Below are 18,734 nucleotides of genomic sequence, written 5' to 3'. Positions count from 1 at the left end.
ATTGAAATAAATAATTGTATCTACCATATGAATCACCATAATACAATATGTATCACCTATTAATATCATATGTATCACCCGTTAAAATCATATAAAATGTATTTATCGTATGAATCACCATAATATCCATATAATGATATCATATTTATCATTCATATGAATCACCATTATAAAAATAAACATGTATGAATAACTAAATAAATTTATGTATGTATCAATAAATTTATTTTTTAAAATGGGAGAGATTTTAGGAGAGGAAAAAAAGTTGCATGCATTAATGGAGGAGAAAAAATCAAGAAGGAAGATGATTTAAGCATTAATGGAAGAGAAAAAAATCAGGAAGGAAGATGATTTAATTGTTGATAATTAGGGAGATATTTTAGGGAAGGAAATCTTGAATGAGTTAATGATGGAGTAAAAATAGGATGCAGGATTTTCTTGATATGTATCAAGAGTAAAGTTGAAAAATGACATTTAATGTAAATTTTTAAAAAGTAAGGGATATTAGATAATATAGTCTCTTAAGTATGGGATTTGTGTAATTTATCCTATTAATATTTAGCCAATTTGTTAACGGGAAAATTTTTTATTTGCATATTTTTTATATAAGATGTATTGCTTTTGAATAGTTTTTTATTTATTACCTAGATATATCATATTTAAAAATATTTACCATCTATAGAAATTGTATTATATATTGAAAGTGAATTATGTGTGCAATAAATGTATTAGAAGTGTATTAAAATATGTTATATTTGTTTTGGTAAAAAATACTACATTTTGTATTAAAAATAATTATGCAAGTAATATAGATGTATTATATTATGTACTAAAAGTGAATTATACATGCAATATAAATATATTATATTATGTACTAAAATGAATTATGCATGCAATATAAGTGTATTATAAGTGTCTTAAATGTATTATGCTTGTTTTGGTAAAAAAATCTACACTATGTATTAAAAGTGAATTATACATGTATTAAAATTATCTATATCTATAATTTATATCTATAATCTATAATCTATAATATATTAAAAGTGTGAAGACTCTTAGAAAAGTGATTTGAATTTTTTGCCCTTCACTAAAAGTCTTCACTTTAGACAAAATCGTCTTTTCACAATTTTTATATTTAAAAATTAATAATTTAATTATTTTTTCTGATTTGGGACTTCAAAACCTACTAAACTATAAATTAGTTTTTACCTTACTATAAATTATTTTTACCTTATTTAAAATATATGTAATTTAAGACTTTCAAACCAACTAATATAGTGTATTAATTTTTTCCTTATTTAAGGACTCTTTATTCAGAGAATGAGAACCGTCGTCATTAAAAAAATATAATTTATTCTTTACGTAGAGACTACAACATAGGCCTTTTGTTGTTGTTGTTGTTTTTCTTTTTTACAAGTTTTAAAACTAAGGTTCTTCTTCGCAAAATATAAACTTGAGATTCAAAGTTTTAATTTTTTTTTTTAATTCACAAATTTTAAATTGAGATCAAACCTTTTATACTACGATTTGAAATTTGAAATCAAAATTGAAACAGTATACAAACACCGATTTCAAACTAAAACTTCAAATTATATGTCCGTTTAAATAATAAAGGCTATTGATTCTGCAATGTGACAAGGATTCTTGACTATGATCAGAGTTGTTCTTAGGTGAAGACACATATTTGTAGCTATTTTAATAGTCCGTGATTGTTCTTCTCTGCAATTTTTGAAGACATAGTAGTTTATTGAACAAAGTTAAAGTATAATCGTAAGTTTTTCTAGATTTAGATTGATTTATGATTAATTCATATTTCATTATTATTATTTTTTCAAGATGGTCGTTTGTTTTTGTTTTAAAGATTGATTCGGTGAGTTGAGAATCTCAGAATTTGCTTGATTGCTTGTTTTTATTATAGACATTTTAGTTGTGCGTGCATTATGATAAACGAATTAACTAGATAAATTTTTTGTTTGTTGTAAATGAAATAGATAGTACATAGTAGGAGTCGTATTATTGTCAATTAAATTTTACTATTAATCATTTATTTACTACATATTTATTTCATGTTCTAAGATCAAAGGTCAATTATGGGAACCAATAAGTTGTTTTAGATAACCAACATGAGTTGTGGTGCAGTGGATGGATCTGCTCTACCCTTAACCAGAGGTCGAGGGTTCGACCCTGGGTATGGAGAAAACTTTGTTGGGAGTGATGTCACCTTAATGGGCCCTGCAACGGGCGATCCGGATTAGTCGGGGCTCCAATGCGGGCACCGGACCAAAAAAAGTTGTTTTACATAAAATTATTCATTCAACGAAGTACCTCGAATGATTAATACTTTTATCATCAAACAGTGTTATCAAAGGTATAAGAGGGAGAGATTTGGACTAACAAATAAAGTTGTTGTCATGTAATTAGGAGGTCTCGAACAGGATAGACCTACGTGATTTTCATTTTCGTATGATTTGTGTTTGTCTTTTAAGTTATTATTTGGACGGAGATAGGAGTTGGGGATGATGAGTTTCTTGTTATAGTTTGAGTTGAATTTCTATCGGAAATAATTAGTCTTTCTACCTTTTGAGGTAGGGGTAAGGTCTACTATCTCGAATCCTACTTTATAGGATTATATTGAATACATTGTTGTATTTTTATCTAGAATGTCAATCTTGAATTCAAAAATCTATATGATGTATTATTATGTTCTACAATAATTAGTAATTAGTCATGTTTCCTTTACTTCTTTTTTTTTTTTTTTTTTTATCTTTCCTTTTTTAGAAGATTTTTTTGCGTAGCTTTCAACTAATAGTATTTTCCATTCATTTTTACTTGTCACGTTTAAATTTTGTATGCCTATTAAAAAGATAACGATGGCATGAATTTCCATTAATTGGTGTTTATTATTAGATTTTAAAAATTGATTTGAAGAATAAATAATTAATGATAGAATAAAACATGAAAAACATAGTTGTCTTTTAATGAATAACAAGCAAAAGTGAATGAATCTTAAATATTTTCATTTGGCAAAAGTAACATTAAAAGAATTATAATTATGTTAAATTGTTCAAATTAAATGTGAAATCAAATGGAAATAATAGCTCATGAAGGTTGGAAAATCAAAAACCTCAAGATATTTTTACCTAACTTGATTTTTTTAATCTTTTATACAAAAGAGAAATATGAAGGTTGATGTTTATAGAATTTACATGAAGTCATGAACTCATAATACCTTTCAACTTTAATTTTTTTTTTGTAAATAGTGTCTTATACATACGGTTAAAGTTTCATGGTCATAATAATCTACTTTCTTTATCCGAAGGATCACATCTTATCTAAATAGTAATAACTATGTGAAAAAGCTCTTCATAATGAAGAATCTCAAAAGAAAGCTAAAAAACAAAGAGAGGTTGAGTTATAAGTTTTTCTATATGTAACTTGCATTACATAATTTTTTTTTTTTAAAAAAAATACCATCAATAAGCAACATCAAAATAAAATGTAAAATTTTCGTGTATCAAAATAGATTTAGGAGTCCTTATAGTTTCTTAGATAAATATTACCAAATAATGTTTTAATGTTAATTAAAGTTGAGGGTAAAATATGAAAAAAATAATTATTTTTTCTTCATATGTCAAAAATAACAAGTATTCCTTTGTCCAATAATACTTTTTCACTATACTTATGGATCGTTTGGTAGACTGTATTGAAATGTTAATGCATTCATTAGTTTAATGTGTATTAGAAGTACCTTGTTTGGTATACCTTTTTACCCTATGTATAACTAATGCAAACATTAGTTATACACTTTATCATTAGTAATGCAATGGATCTAATGCATGCATTAACATACTTAAAGACCCTATTACCCCTCGAAAAATTTTCGCATCCTTTCCAACATATATATTGAAGGTATTATGTAAATTTTTTTTTTCTTTTTAGAAATTATGTAATTCATGTTTTTTTTAATACATCGAACCAAACACTGCATAACAAAAATACAAGCATAACTAACACAAGCATTACTAATACACCATATTTTGCATTATTCTTATACACTCTACCAAACGACCCCTTAAAGTAGATGTCCAATAATACTTGTTTAGTTTAAAAAAGATTAATGGACAATTTAGCATTTTCTACCCATTTTTCTTACTATTAAATATTATTCATCCTCAATGCATTTTTCAACGCAATAAATTTATTATATTCAAAGGGCGATATAATGAAATTGTCCCTATTATTTATTATTTTTAACATGTATATCAAGTGAATAATGAACAAGTATTGTTGAATAGAGAGAGTAAAAATAAAAATAATTTTAAAAATAAGAGACAAGTAAAATTAAACAGATGGAATACCTTATTTATCTACTTTCAGTGCTTTCGTCGTTATATCTTGGCATTTATTTTTTTTATTGCACTAAATATGGCAATAAAGGACATGCAATTTACACTTTTAAAGCAACATATATATTTTTTTTTCATTTTTAAGTACTTGTCATTTTTGTTATGTATGTTTTTTAAGTAAAACTTTAACCATAGATTGAGTAATTTGATCAAATTATCCTATTTATTATTCATTTTAATTTAATACAGTGTTTGTTCCTTTTGCACCATATTAACGTCCCTTCATATTTTATGATGAAGGGCAAAGATAAAAAAACTAATGATATCTTAGTTTTCTAAAATGATAAGTGCTTCTTTGTTCTTTTTCAGTTGACATAATAAAACTTCACATAACCATTCAGAAAAATTAATCAAGAGTGTAATTTGACTCATATACTCTTTATTAATCTTTACCTATTTATGTGTCTATTAATTATAGAATAATTAATGCTAAGAGAAAACTTAAAAAAAATTAATTCTTTCTTGATTTTTTAATTAAATTGATCAGTATTTGAAAACAACTATTTTTAGTATATATGACAACTAAAAAGAAACGAAATATGTATTATGAATCATCTTTTTTAGTAACGAAAATAATATTTAGGAACGAAAGAAGTATTAAATAATATGAATATCGTTATCAAATTGAAGGTACTCGAAAAACTATGATATTTAGTTGAAAAAGAGGTAATAATTCTTTTTATTCATATTATCTTTTGCGCTATATTTTAAAAGTGTTATACTTAATAATATAACGACCACATATCAATTTATTTTTCATGCATTTATTATTATTATTAATGTTATATACACGTGCAATGCACGTATACTAAACTAGTATAGCTATAAATGGTAAATAATTTCTAAAAATGGTATATTTTGGTAAGATTTCCTTTGTCAAAACTATTTATTTGCCAATATTTTCCCAAAGCTCGAACTCGATGGACTGATTTTCCCTTCTCCTTCCATTCCAGTCCCTTCGAAATTCGAATTGGGTAAGGCATAAATACTTTAATTTTGAATGTATGGTACATTTCTCCTTTACTGTGTAATGATAATGTTTTAACAAATCAATTGCATAGCTGGATATTTCAAAAACAAACAAGAGACTAAAAAGTTCTAAAATTGGCAGCTAGTTTGCAACTCACTGCACTACACACTTGGATCCAATTCATTTTCAACCAAACAGACATAAGATGGGATGATTCATAACCTGTATTACAAACCTCACCTTTTAAAGAGTGACCTTGCAATGTAAAAAACTATTTTTTTTATATTGATGATGTATATAGCTTAAACTGCTATCTAAATTCAAGGACACGAGAGTAGAGAGAGGCAACACGCACTGAAGTATAACAATTTGACCAAGCCTGCTGAGTTCTACCATGTTGAGGTCATTCTATATGCAAGAAAAAGAATTCAATATTCAAAGGAGAGTGATTTATTACCCCTAAGGATCGTTTGGTTTGAAAACAAGTTATACCGGAATTAGTTATGTTGAAATAAGTTATGATGTGATAAATTATACTGGGATTAGTTATGCTAAAATTATTTTTATCGATTATTTGGTTTGTTGTATTCAAAGTAATATGCATGATATAATTTCTAGGAATAAATTGATTGATTACCAAAATACCCTCCATCTTATTTAACTTTATATATATATATTTCTTTTTAAGCTTTAACTATTCATTTTTAAAATTTATTATTATTTTTTAGAGAAATTAAAATATATAAATAAACATAATTTATATATTTTACAACCATTTTGAATGGTAAATACCTTTATACTTCCTAAAATATTTAATTGCGAAAATAGACTAAATTATGCATTCAAATTATAGTACAAATAATAAATTATAATAAATTTAATTGTGTTAGCTTGAGAAATATAATAAATTACGCACTCAAATTATAGTTGCTTCACATAAATTTTTTTAGTAAAAATTTTAACTTGCACTCAAATTATGTATATGGAATTGAAAAATCAAAGAATTCAGGATAATATTGTCCTTTTATGGTTTTACCCCATCAATATATAACATTTAAGGAGAATAATAAGACCGCCTACGTGGCGCTCTCAAATGTCAGGATTCATATTTATCTTTTTTCCTGTTTTTTTTACCATTTTTCTTTCATTCTTCTCATGTACTAATTATTAATTAAATTAATATAAGAAATAATTAACAAACACCGATTATGTCCATTTTCTTTTCTAACGTTGCCCAGCTTGTCGTTTGGTTTAGCCTAATAAAGCGTTTTTACTGCAACAACTTCTTTCACTAATATACATAAATCATCGTAGTATCCATCGGTTCAAAACTCAATTTCACTTCTAATGGCAGTCATAGAAGAGAAACAACTTCTGTTTGAGACAAATTCTTAATATTTGGTTGATATTTGATTTTATGTGTCTCCTTAATTAATTTCTTTCACCTCTTTACATCAAGTTTTGACAGAGGGTACAAATTCTTAATATTTGATTGGTGTTTGATTTTATATGTCTTCTTAATTAATTTCTTTTCAGCTCCTTATATCACGTTTTGACAGAATATGCATGAAGGTTTCAAAAGATGGTGCTTTGGAATATTCAATCTTTAATTCTTCAGCAATATCTCTGGTGAGTATAAGATTGATACATAAATTATGAATGCATACCATCTGTGATATATCACTTCCCGTTTTGCAAGGCAATTGGTCCTTTGTTAATGGTTGTCACACTACTTTGAGTTCTATTAATCCAAAGTACACTATTTTGAGTTCTATTCATCCCAAGTGTATTAGGAGGTTCAAGATTTCTCTACGCCTTCCTTGATTGTATATTGTATATTTCTTTTTTATTCTAATTGCAATTTCTTTTATTAAGAGCCCTCTGAATAACCTGTTGTACCACTTCAGAAGAACAAGGAAGGTGAGACTGCTTTATGTCGCTTCTATTTAAGTAAAGTCTATGTCTATTTCCTCTTCTATTAGTTTAAATTGATTGCGTCATTTGCCTGTTGGTAAGTATCTTACCTTTCTCGCAAACTTAAAGTTCAAAATCGTATGCATGTAGTTAAAAGTTCGTTTGAAATATTTGTATAGCTTAAACTTACTAATGGAGAGAAATAGGTATAAATATAGCAGAATGTATACAGAGCTCATTGTAGCGGGAATACGACCGTTGTAGCGAAGCCGAATAACCTGTTGTACCACTTTGAAAGAACAAGGAAGGTGAGACTGCTTTATGTCGATTCTATTTAAGTAGAGTCTATATCTATTTCCTCTCCTATCAGTTTAAATTGATTGTGCCATCTGTCTGTTGGTAAGTATCTTACCCTTTTCACAAACTTAAAAGTTCTAATCATCTACATGTAGTTAAAAGTTCACTTAAAATATTTGTATAGCTTAAAATTAGTATTGGAGAGAAATAGGTATAAATATAGCAGAATGCATATAGAGCTCACTGTAGCGGGAATACAACCGCGGTAGCGAAGCCCGCAAACTAAAATTCTGCATTTAAGTTTATTTTAGATTCCGGTTCTCATTCTAAAAGTTACAAATTGCATAAGATGGCCATGCCTCTTTATGCGAGGAATGCAGTCAGAGATGTGATGTTTACCCTATAGGTAGAATCCCTTTACCAAAAGATGTCAATAGACTTCGACTACTCCTGTACTTTGAGTGCATAGAGGCAGGTCTCATCTCCAAGAAATGTGATGACAGATTACAGGAGAAAAAGAACCGTGTAAACAACTGGTTGCTGATATCGAGTGGCTTTATGCTTTGTTTGGTGTGGCACGGGAAAACAATCTGGTTTCTCTAATGTATCATTGTCTCCTTTTCATACTAAGACCTGTGGTAGACTAACATCCTCTGAGTTGCGGATAAGTTTCTTGCAAAGAAATGAGTTAAAAAGCTATTAATCCTTTTTTCTTTATTGTTGAAGTTGTTGCTATGTGACCAGGAGGTCACTGGTTCGAGCTGTGGAAAAAGTCTTTTGCGGAAATGCAGGGTAAGACTACGTACAGTAGACCCTTGTGGTTCTGCCCTTCCACAAACCCCGCACATAGTGTGAGCTTAGCGCAGTAGGCTTTCCTTTCTGTTAATTCTTTGTGAAAGAAAGGATTACTGATGTATAGTCAGAAGATAACCATAAAAAAGAAATCTTTAGAAAGTAGAACCGCTTAACTTCTTAGTAGATGGCTACATGATTTATTATGTTGTCTAAATAGCAGCAAACAATTATGACAGATGTTTGTATGGATGAAAGTGTTGTGTCCAGTGATCCCATCATTGCTTTGTTTCTTGACGAAGTGGTGGTCAAAGATTGGTGAAAGAGGACGTTCAACAATAGTTTAACTGAGACTCAAGTGATATGTATCCTAATTATTAAACTTAATACTATATTTCTAATTCTTTATCAAAAGGGAAAAAATGGTCAGTTAATGTTTCCTTGATTTCATTATAGATAATCTAACCATGAGTAAACTGAAAGAAAACTTGAGTTTATTTCTCAAGTTCTCTGTGAAGTTAGGTGATATCTCTAACGTTATTGATGTCTTGGAATCATCATTCAAAGGTTCTCTCTCCGCAAAGCTTCATGATTTACACCACCTTCAAGAGTGCATCTTAAAGACAAAACAAGTAAACTTTCCTGAGATTCTTGTCAAGTGGACCTTAGCCACGTTTTCTTCATTTATTAACTTACCAGTTTTATTTATTGGTTTGCTTTTTGAAGAAACACATATATATGAGCACAAAAACCAGGTAGATTTATTATTTCTTTGTGCTACTTGCATTAATTAAAGATCTTGGTTGGTGTGATGAGCCAGTGATTATCTATCACCACATGCATGTTGATTGAAAAACTTCAGTTCCAACGTGTGTTTCTGTATTTATATGTCAGAAAGATCTGATTTTGTAACTTACCAATTTTTGTTTTGCTTTGTTTTGTATCTTGCCGTCCTGACAACTTCTTGATAGCATTTTATGAGATTATAATTACTGTGTCAATCTACAACACATGGAGATAATGATTTAGTGTATAAGACATGAGTTCTTGGAGAATGTGAAGTCTAGGCATAAAAATTTTGAATCTTGGCGAGCTCTGATCCGTGAAAGGAAATCTGCTGCAATTAAACGTGCATGGCCCGATTCAGTAAGTCATTCTGACGAATACAATGCTTCCACACTTTTTATTGAAGATGCTCTTTCTAATATTGAAGCAGCAGAGCAGGGAGACTTGGATGATCATGAAAAAGAGATGGCACTTGCCTATTTGCAGAAGGATGAGGGCTCTTTATATTCACGGTCAAAAATACAGGAAATGGCTGGATGCTATCATTTGAAAGTTTGCGAGCTACTGCTGACATTCTCTTTTTACGAGGAAGTTCAGACTTTGTGGTTGCAAAACAAGCAATTGTATCCTTTTGTAATAAAATATTTAGTTTAGTGTTTTTTTTTTAATTAGTCAATGATTTTTTCATGAGAAAGTTCCTTTTTTCTTTTCCTTGATCCTTCAAAGTTCGTGTATTTTATGTTTGACCGTCATGGACAGTACCTGATGAGGGGTGGAGACACATCATTGATGATTTTTCTGCCACTTTTGGTGTCACCAAGCACTCGCTATTGGAATCCTTTACATTTTCCCTTTTAGATGATGAAGGAGTACCAGCTCTGAAGGTAAGGATGGAAACCTGCTGAGAGTACTGTGTTGTAGGCCGAGTCATCTTATAATATTGTCCTATATATTTTTGTTAATCTCAGATTTGCACTCTAACGAGTTGTAACATGTGCCACAATTTATGTGATGAAACCAACTATGCTTTATATTTATACCTGGACATCTTATGAATTGTTTTAACGTTTGTCATTTCTACAACATGAATAGACTTGGTTATTCTCTCTTCAGGTTCTCTCTTTTAAAATAGAGAAATCATCATTGTATGCCTTCTTAAGCAACTATATGGTCTTTGGACTGGTGTGGATGCTGAGTATAAGTTGTTGGTATCCGCAGGAAGCCAGTCAACTTCTCCCAAAAATATCAAGCCCAACAATCCACCCAAAGGTTGCTCAGGTTCTGTTGGAGCAACCAAATGATAAAATCAAAACATCATTGTAGATAGAGGGAAACATCCGAGGCAATAACATAGACAGTATATAATTGTCTGTTATAAGTGTAATGTTTTGTTTTCTTTCTGCTATTGTTTTTCTATAGTTGAGTTTTCTTATCTCTTTGTCAATTCTTAGAAATCACATTTTCATGTTTATCATCCTACCTTTTTCAGAAAATACTTGATTATGAAATATCAATTTTGTTTGCATTTATCTTTAACAAGTTAATTTGATTACATGATGAGCAGGAACTGTTACAGTAAGTTGAATAGCATGTGAGGGTGTAAAAAGGTAGCCAGGTGAAAGTAAAAATATTTATATAAAAGAAAGGACAATGATGAGCAAGTACGGTTACAGTAAGTTGAATAGCATGTAAGGGTGTAAAAAGGTAGCCAGGTGAAAGTAAAATATATATATAAAAGAAAGGGGAAGTCCGATGAACTAAAACTACCTCTATGTGCGGAGACCGGATAATCTTATATATACAGTAACTATCTTGGTGGAATTTTATACTATGTTATGTAGTATTTTCACAATCAATAAAAGTTAGTCATATATTTGAAATTTGAAGGTGGGTTAGTGGGATAATATTTCAGTCCTCATATGTCATAGTTGTGGAGTCAATTTTGCTTTATTGATCATTTGAGAAAAAGTTATTCCATAGGTGAATTTGGAGGTTATTGATGTTTCCTTCAGCATTGAGAAAAGAGGTAGAATTGGTCAAAGTGACGTTACGTAGTTACACATTCTCTACGATGTTAAAAATAAGAGTAAATTAGACAGTAATGTATTTTTTTTTTCAAATTTCTGTGTGGTTAGATCTTCATATGACAATACGATGATACTTATATTGGTAATTTTATCCGGTCGAGAGATAATATCTTTTAGAAATAATATTAGAAGATTTATATCCAAATTGATACTTGAATACCACCAATTGGTCAGAGGTTTACTATCAATTGGTTAAACTTCCATCGAGAGAAAATATTGAACTTTCAGTAATGTGAGTAAAGGAATTTGAGTGATTCATTTTGTTTAACATGTGATAATTGTTATTGTGATCATAGATATAAATGTGATAATAGATAAGGAAAAAATGTATAAAGTAGCATGCTTAAGTATTAAATTACAAAAAATAACAACACTTTTATCAAATTACATTTTGTAGCATATATATTTGTATGTATTTGTATTTTTGTAGCAACAGTTTGCAAAAATACAAAATATATATCGATCATAATGACAGTAAAAATCATATGTATTTGTATTTTTATAACAACAGTTTGCAAAAATACAAAATACAACTTGTTATATTATGTAATTATGAAACTATTGCTATGAAACTCATAATTAAAGAGATAAGTATGCTATTTCTGAATTTTGCCCATATAGATAATTACCGAAACGTCTTTGACGAGGCTGATGATCTGGACATCAGAAGCTCAAAGTACTGCCAAAAAAATAATATTACCAATAGTGAAAGGTAACTTCACCGGATGTAATTTAATTTTAGTTCTATAATTCACTACTATTTCTACATCACTGTTAACATTCACATTGTTGAATGAATCTAAATGGAGAAAAATGAATCAAAATGTATGTTGTTTATAATTTAATTTTTTTTTTTTCATACAAAAAGAGGTTAAAATTTTAAACATGTTATACAACCGCGCGAAGCTCGGACATGTTGCCTAGTATAAGAATAATGTTGAGATTGTTATCCCACCAATTGGGAGGATAATTAGTCCCGGAATAAATTATTCCAAATATTTACAACCAAACGCCAGATAAAAATTTATCCTGGTTGCAAACCAAATGGCCCCTTAGACGACTGTTGCTTCCATACTTTTGCGAGGATCAAACTTCTAAGGACACAGGAAAAAACTAGTCTCATTTAACATACACTAAGAACTCAGTACAATAACCACCCCGAGTGAAGGGTGTCAAGAACTTAAACCGAAAGTCCTACGATACTTGACGAGTAGTTGGGATTTAAAAGGCCCGCCATACAAGTACGTACACAAACACTGACCTCAATCTAAAGTAGCTGACCGTCATTCCTTACTTCTCCAGAACTATGGATAGTACTACCTCTCTAACTCTTCTCTACAAACTCTTTTCTAAAGAGAAGGTTATCAGCAAATTAAAAACGCTTTAACCTCTCTGTAAACTCACCTGGGCATATTAACACAGAATCTACACAAAGTCCACCTTTGGTATGTGTGCAATCGATTTGAGTCATGGAGAACTTAACTTTCATAGTTGCTCCAGACCCTGTGACAATAAAGTCTCCTACATGGTGGTATTTCCATTTTCCAGCTTCTTTCAAGTAACATTGTGTTGAAGCTTGCTGGCCATCTGATGTTGAGAGCTGGAACTGCACTGGCTTTTTATCCCATCCGTGAACATGCTCCGAGTTGCAAATTCTCCGTCCAAATCTTCGAGAGGCACGCCCCACTTGCAGCCTATAGAAAATGCTATAAGACCCTGCTGGGAATGGGAAATCAACCTCTCCATCCACTTCAAACCACCATATCTGTTGGAGATACGCTACGGAATGGAATCTGCAGAGACGGAAAGGAAAAGAAATCCTTAAGTATTGGTACGTCTTAAAGATGTGCAACGCTAAATGTGTAATAGCAGTAACTCTAAAACGTAATGCAATTATTCCATACTTGAAAAGCCAGCACCAGAAGACAATTTTTCAACCAGTAGAGATCAGATTATCTAAAAAACTTCTCTTTTGCTTGGACAATAAGAGAAAGGGGTATTCACGAATTTACTGGTCGTAAGATGCCATTGTTAATGTCGTGGATTGACACGAAGTTATAGAGGTATAGAACTGTAATTTAAGAGAGTTATAAGACTTTTTAGTGTATAATTTTGTTTTTAGCTGAAGCCCATTTCTAGTTCTGAGACTGCAAAAGGAACCATTTACTCTTGATCTAGTATCCCAGGGGATAAATGCATATGCAATGGTGCAAATGTGTGTGCCAAAAACACACTCATTCTAATCCAATTTTCATGATTTATGTGGGAATATGGGAGGGCTTCATAGTATTTCTACTTTTGAACCAATATGGACAAGTATCTTTGTTTTCATTAGGTCTGTCTGTGGGTTCCAAGCTACTATAAGGAGAGTTCTGACCACTAACAGTTAGGTATATCATGAGGAAATGTAATCAGTGGAAGTAGAACTCGGAACATTTCTCTTGCAAGCAAATAAGTATCCTCAATTAAGGAATTGATACCAACAACCCCAAAGCCCTTCATACATCCAAAGCACAGATCTACTGATCTACCTTTTATAGTTCAGATTACTTTTTCAAGTAACAAATTCACAAAGCATTTGTCCAAAGCTATTCAACTAATTTTTGGATATAGCAAGAAGGCAGAATGAGAAACTGCTAAAGGAATTGAAGTATAAAAAACCCAAATTGCATAAAGGAAACAGGCAAGAGTTATCTCTTTTCACATAACACGTTCAATTCATAACTGGACCACAAGCATCTCAAACCAGAAATCACATCTATACAACACAAATCTTGTTTTAAAAAAGAACCTTTTCTGTTGGAGGATTTCGTAAAAAGTGCCCGAACAGTTGGATTTGATCAGCCAATCTAGAAACACACGGATCAATAAACATACACATACAAATGTATGTTCTGCTATAACTTGATAACATAAGTAAAACAATTTTTACCCCTCACCTTGATTCGTCTGTTTCAATACGACTCCAATATCTCCTATCGTCAATGCCCGTTATCGCCAATCCATTTGCAGATATTGATAGACAAACCCTTCCTGTACCCTTATCTAACCAAACCTTCTGCATAGATCCCAATCAATAAAACCATCAGGATAATCATACCGAATATTAATCACCAAAAAAAAAAAGCATTTCCTTATAATATTTCCTACAAAGTAAACAAATCCATTTCACCTAAACTTCATTCAATCATTTTCAACACAATTTTTCAAGATTCCTATCAAAACACTTCTTTCAAGAGAAATTCTGAAGAAAAGTAATTATTTTCTCCAAGAAAGGACAAAAGACAAATCTTTTCCAACAAAAACCCCATATAACATAGATAATTTGAACAATTATACAGAACATTTAATTACTAAAAAGCATATCCTTATAAAATTTCCTAAATATTACACAACCCCCATTTTCACCTAAATTTCGTCCAATCATTTTCAACATTCCTATCAAAAACAATTCTTTTTCAACAAGAGCAATTATTTTGTCCAATAATGGACAAAGATATGGCTAAAAATCTATCCTTTACAACGAAACTCCATATGTGATAGATAAATTATTCCCTCGGTCCCAATTTATTCGGGACCTTTTGAATCTTGAGATTCAGACAAATTTTTTTTTGACCATAATTTTCTCACATGTCTTTTAACTATCTAGAATTATGAATTGTTGTGACTTCGTCTTACTAGTATTCAGATGTGAGAATGTTATTTCAAAAACATTAAAGATTTCATATCCAAGTTTATATTCAGAATTAAACCATTTTGACTCGAAATTCGAACAATGACACACAATAACAAAAGGCGGTTAAAGATCTTTACGTTAGTGCCACCATCAAATTTCTACAACAAAACCCCAAATATGATAGATAAATTAAGAATTATATAAACTATTATCAAGAAAGAATACACCCTTGTGTTCCGAACCCACACATGGCGAAAGCTCAATGTTTACCTTAGTGCCACCATCAAAATAATTGGGTCGACAAAGCTTAGAATAAATATCCCTTTTACACAAATTGTTCGGAAAATTCTCATTATCATCATTCTCATCAACCGCACCAAATACTGTATCAATAATCAATCCATAATTCACCGGCAATTTGGATTCCCATACAAAATCAGCAGAAGACGCGTCTCTAAAAGACCGATTAACCATCGAGAGACTACAGATCTCTGATGGTTCCAAATACACCATGACAGAGGCAACACAACTCTCCGGCAAGTCACCCAGACCGGGATCCGCTGCTGACGCCACCGGCGAATGACGTAGAAGCAAGAAATGGGATAAAGAAGAACCCATTAGAGATTTTTGAGAAGAGATGGATGGAGGGTAATTTTGTTGGAGAGAAAAATGGGGGATAAATGAGAAAGAGAGAAGGGGGAAGAAGACACTTTGAACAGCTGGATGTATAGTTGGTGTATATATAGAGAGAAATGGACGCGTACATTTTTGTTTGTTATTTTGGTCGGATTCTACGGGAAACAAAAAAGGAAAGCATGTATTCGTAGTCTTTCATATTCCTCCCTCCATTTTATCATCAATGTTTTTTTATCCCTCTAAAAATAATAGTATCACTTTTTCCTATTTAATAATTATTTAAAAATATAATTTTATTTTTATTTTTATTGATCCACTTATAAAACTTTATTTAATTAAAAATAATAATAATAATATATTATTTTAATAGAGAATAATTTGGTAAAAGACATTAAATTTTTATTTATTTCTTAAACTTCATATTCGATCAAACTGTAACACATAAAATGAAACAAAAAAATTATATTTATGTTTCAAGTTAAATAATTAAATTTGAAAGAATTATTTGATATGAGATATTTGTTCGTAATTATCTCACTCAATATACCAAATGAACTCACAAATTATTTAATATCATGATTTTAAATATGTCAAGTGTAAAATTGAAAATTGAGATTGATAAACAGTTTTGATCCTTACGATATATGTCAGTATATTTAATCTTGAATTAATATAAATATGCTTTTAGACTTTTCGTGTAGTTAGGAGTTGTTTGGTAAGGTATACAAGAATAATGTAAAAAAAAGGTGTATTAGTAATGTTTGTATTAATAATGATTATATTAACTATGTTTGTATTTTTCTTTGTAGTATCTAATTTGGTGTATTAAAAAAACATAAATTACATAATTTTTTTTTTTTAAAATACACTTCACAAATATGACGGAAAAGATTTTGAGAAATTTTTGTGTCTTTAATAATGTTAATGTATGCATTAGAATTCAATGCACTACGGGTCGTTTAGTAGAGTGTACAAGAATAATAAGTACAAAATATGGTGTTTTAGTAATGCTTGTATTAATAATGCATTAGTTATGCTTGTATTTTTCTTATGCAGTATTTGGTTTGATATATTAAAAATAAAATAAATTAAATAATTTCTAAAAAAAAAAATTACAAAAATATCTTTCATATATATATGTTGGAAAGGATGTGAAATTTTTTTTGAGGGATAATTGTGTCTTTAATCATGTTAATGCATGTATTGGATCCATTGCATTACCAATACCATAGATTTTGAGGTATTAGTAATACATACCTTAATACACAATATAGTGTATAACTAATGCAAATATTAGTTATACATAAGGTGCAAAAGTATACCAAATAAGGTATTAATAATACACATTAAACTTATGCATGCATTAGTTTTCCAATACACTCTACCAAACGACCCCTAATATCGCATATTTTGAGGTATAAGTTATACACCCTTCAATGCACAATAAAGTGTATAACTAATCAAACATTAGATATACATATGCTAAAAACTAATATCAAACAAGATACTAGTAACACATAAGATTAATGCATGCATTATTCTTTTTTAATACACTTCCCTGAACGGCCCCAATTCTTTCACCCTAGATTTTGTATCATATTTAAAAAAATTATTTTAAAAAATATGTTTTACCATAAAATTTGATTAGATATTGAAAATTTATCTTCAGAATATTCTGAACAATTAGCTTTTGAAGAAAATTTAACTTTCAGGCATAAAATTTAAATTCTTTTTTTTTTTTTTAAAAATACATATTCAAACACAAATTCAAAAATTTAAATTTTGAAGTTTGAATTTCACAATTTATGATCAAACTAGAGCGAAGAAACAATATTATGTTCGACTATTTATTGAAGTATATTATCCTCACATATTAAGGAACATTACAAATTTAACGTATAACATAACTAAGTGCTGTTCCAAAAAAAAAAAATTGCTGAAAGGGCTAAACAATTAGAAATATCTACTAGTAAAGAAATAAAAATACATAATTTAATTAGTTGGAGGTTTAATATGCTTATTAGATATCATATCATAGGATTAAAATTAAAATGTATCAATAATTGACAAATCAAAAATACTATTAACCAAGATAAAAAGTTCGTTATATACTCAATATTTTCAGTTAGATATCTTTTGAAAAAATGTTCAAATGCCCTTCAACCTATATTTTAATTTTTAATTATACACTCCAACTTTATGTGAGTCTTATTATCCCTTGAATTATTTAAAAGTGAGATTATTATTTCCTTAAAAACTCGCACTCAAATTTATAATAAGGACTGTTATGCATGCACCATGTCACGTCATGCCCCGTAATATTATCTTTTAATATACAAAATTAATTATTTTTATTTATTATATTTTCAGCTTTGTTATTTCTCCTTTCTTCTTTCTTTTTCCATTTCATTCTCTTTTCTTTTACCCTGTTATTGTTCTTCCCTTTAACTTCCTCCACATTATTATTTTTTCCTGCGATTAATACAAAAGCGAAGAGGCCGACACCAAAAAACATCTCTCATTTTCCCACCTCATTTTCCATCTTTTTTACTCTTCTCTTTCTCCCCAACACTACAAATAGACCCATCGTCCCTCTTTCTCTTTCTCTCTCTATATACTTATTCCTTCTCTATTTCTTTCTCTTCATATAGAATTTCTCTCTTCTCATAAAGTACTAATTTTTTTATTGATTTTTTTATTATGAAGGAGCTGAAATCTTAGAAATTATAGCACGTGTGGATATCTAGGATTTAGATATGTCGAGTTGTGAAATCGATGATTATTCGATTTACATTTTGTGTGGTAAAGTAGAGAGAACTGTCTTCATTAAGTAGAGAATTGGTGTTTCTGATATAGCAGTTTCTCGAAAAAGATAAATTTAAAGAATTCGTTCACAAGTATGCATGCTGAGTTCATTGATTAATTTATTTTTGGAGCTCTTTATTTTTTGAGAGTGTTTAGGGATAAGAGGATCCCCGTAAAATTGGAGTGTGTAGTTGATAATTCGAATATCGGTTAGAGGAGCATTTGACCATTTTCTCAATGTCTTTTTGAATTTTAGACAAGATAGAATGACATAATTGTACCCAAAATTCTTACCAATATTTTTCATTTTTGAGAATTCTACTCGATAGGGAAAGACTGTTTATTGCTTGATATGTGTAATTTGT

The 18,734-nt window shown here is 29.8% G+C and overlaps 1 protein-coding gene and 1 pseudogene across 1 annotated transcript; one reads left to right on the top strand and one right to left on the bottom strand.

Moving 5' to 3' along the window:
- Positions 1-9,390: 9,390 nt before the first annotated feature.
- Positions 9,391-10,639, top strand: LOC107849039 (annotated as a pseudogene).
- Positions 10,640-12,350: 1,711 nt separating this feature from the next.
- On the bottom strand, positions 12,351-15,709 carry LOC107850981 (F-box protein PP2-A12). Its single transcript, XM_047401081.1, has 3 exons — positions 15,199-15,709; positions 14,192-14,310; positions 12,351-13,045 (listed from the first exon to the last, which is right to left on the bottom strand). Exons 1-3 carry the CDS (start codon positions 15,544-15,546, stop codon positions 12,625-12,627), a joined length of 888 nt encoding a protein of 295 aa, XP_047257037.1. The 5' UTR covers positions 15,547-15,709; the 3' UTR covers positions 12,351-12,624.
- Positions 15,710-18,734: the final 3,025 nt, after the last annotated feature.

Source organism: Capsicum annuum, chromosome 12 (genome assembly GCF_002878395.1).
Source record: "Capsicum annuum cultivar UCD-10X-F1 chromosome 12, UCD10Xv1.1, whole genome shotgun sequence".
NCBI lineage: Eukaryota > Viridiplantae > Streptophyta > Magnoliopsida > Solanales > Solanaceae > Capsicum > Capsicum annuum.
This window is presented reverse-complemented; position numbering and strand designations above follow the sequence as displayed.

Coding starts and splice junctions, on each gene's coding strand:
- LOC107850981 (XM_047401081.1), bottom strand. CDS start 15,546: ATGGGTTCTTCTTTATCCCATTTCTTGCTTCTACGTCATTCGCCGGTG. Junction 14,311..15,198: donor ATTTTGATGGTGGCACTAAG/GTAAACATTGAG, acceptor GGATCTATGCAG/AAGGTTTGGTTAGATAAGGG. Junction 13,046..14,191: donor ATTGAAACAGACGAATCAAG/GTGAGGGGTAAA, acceptor CCGTCTCTGCAG/ATTCCATTCCGTAGCGTATC.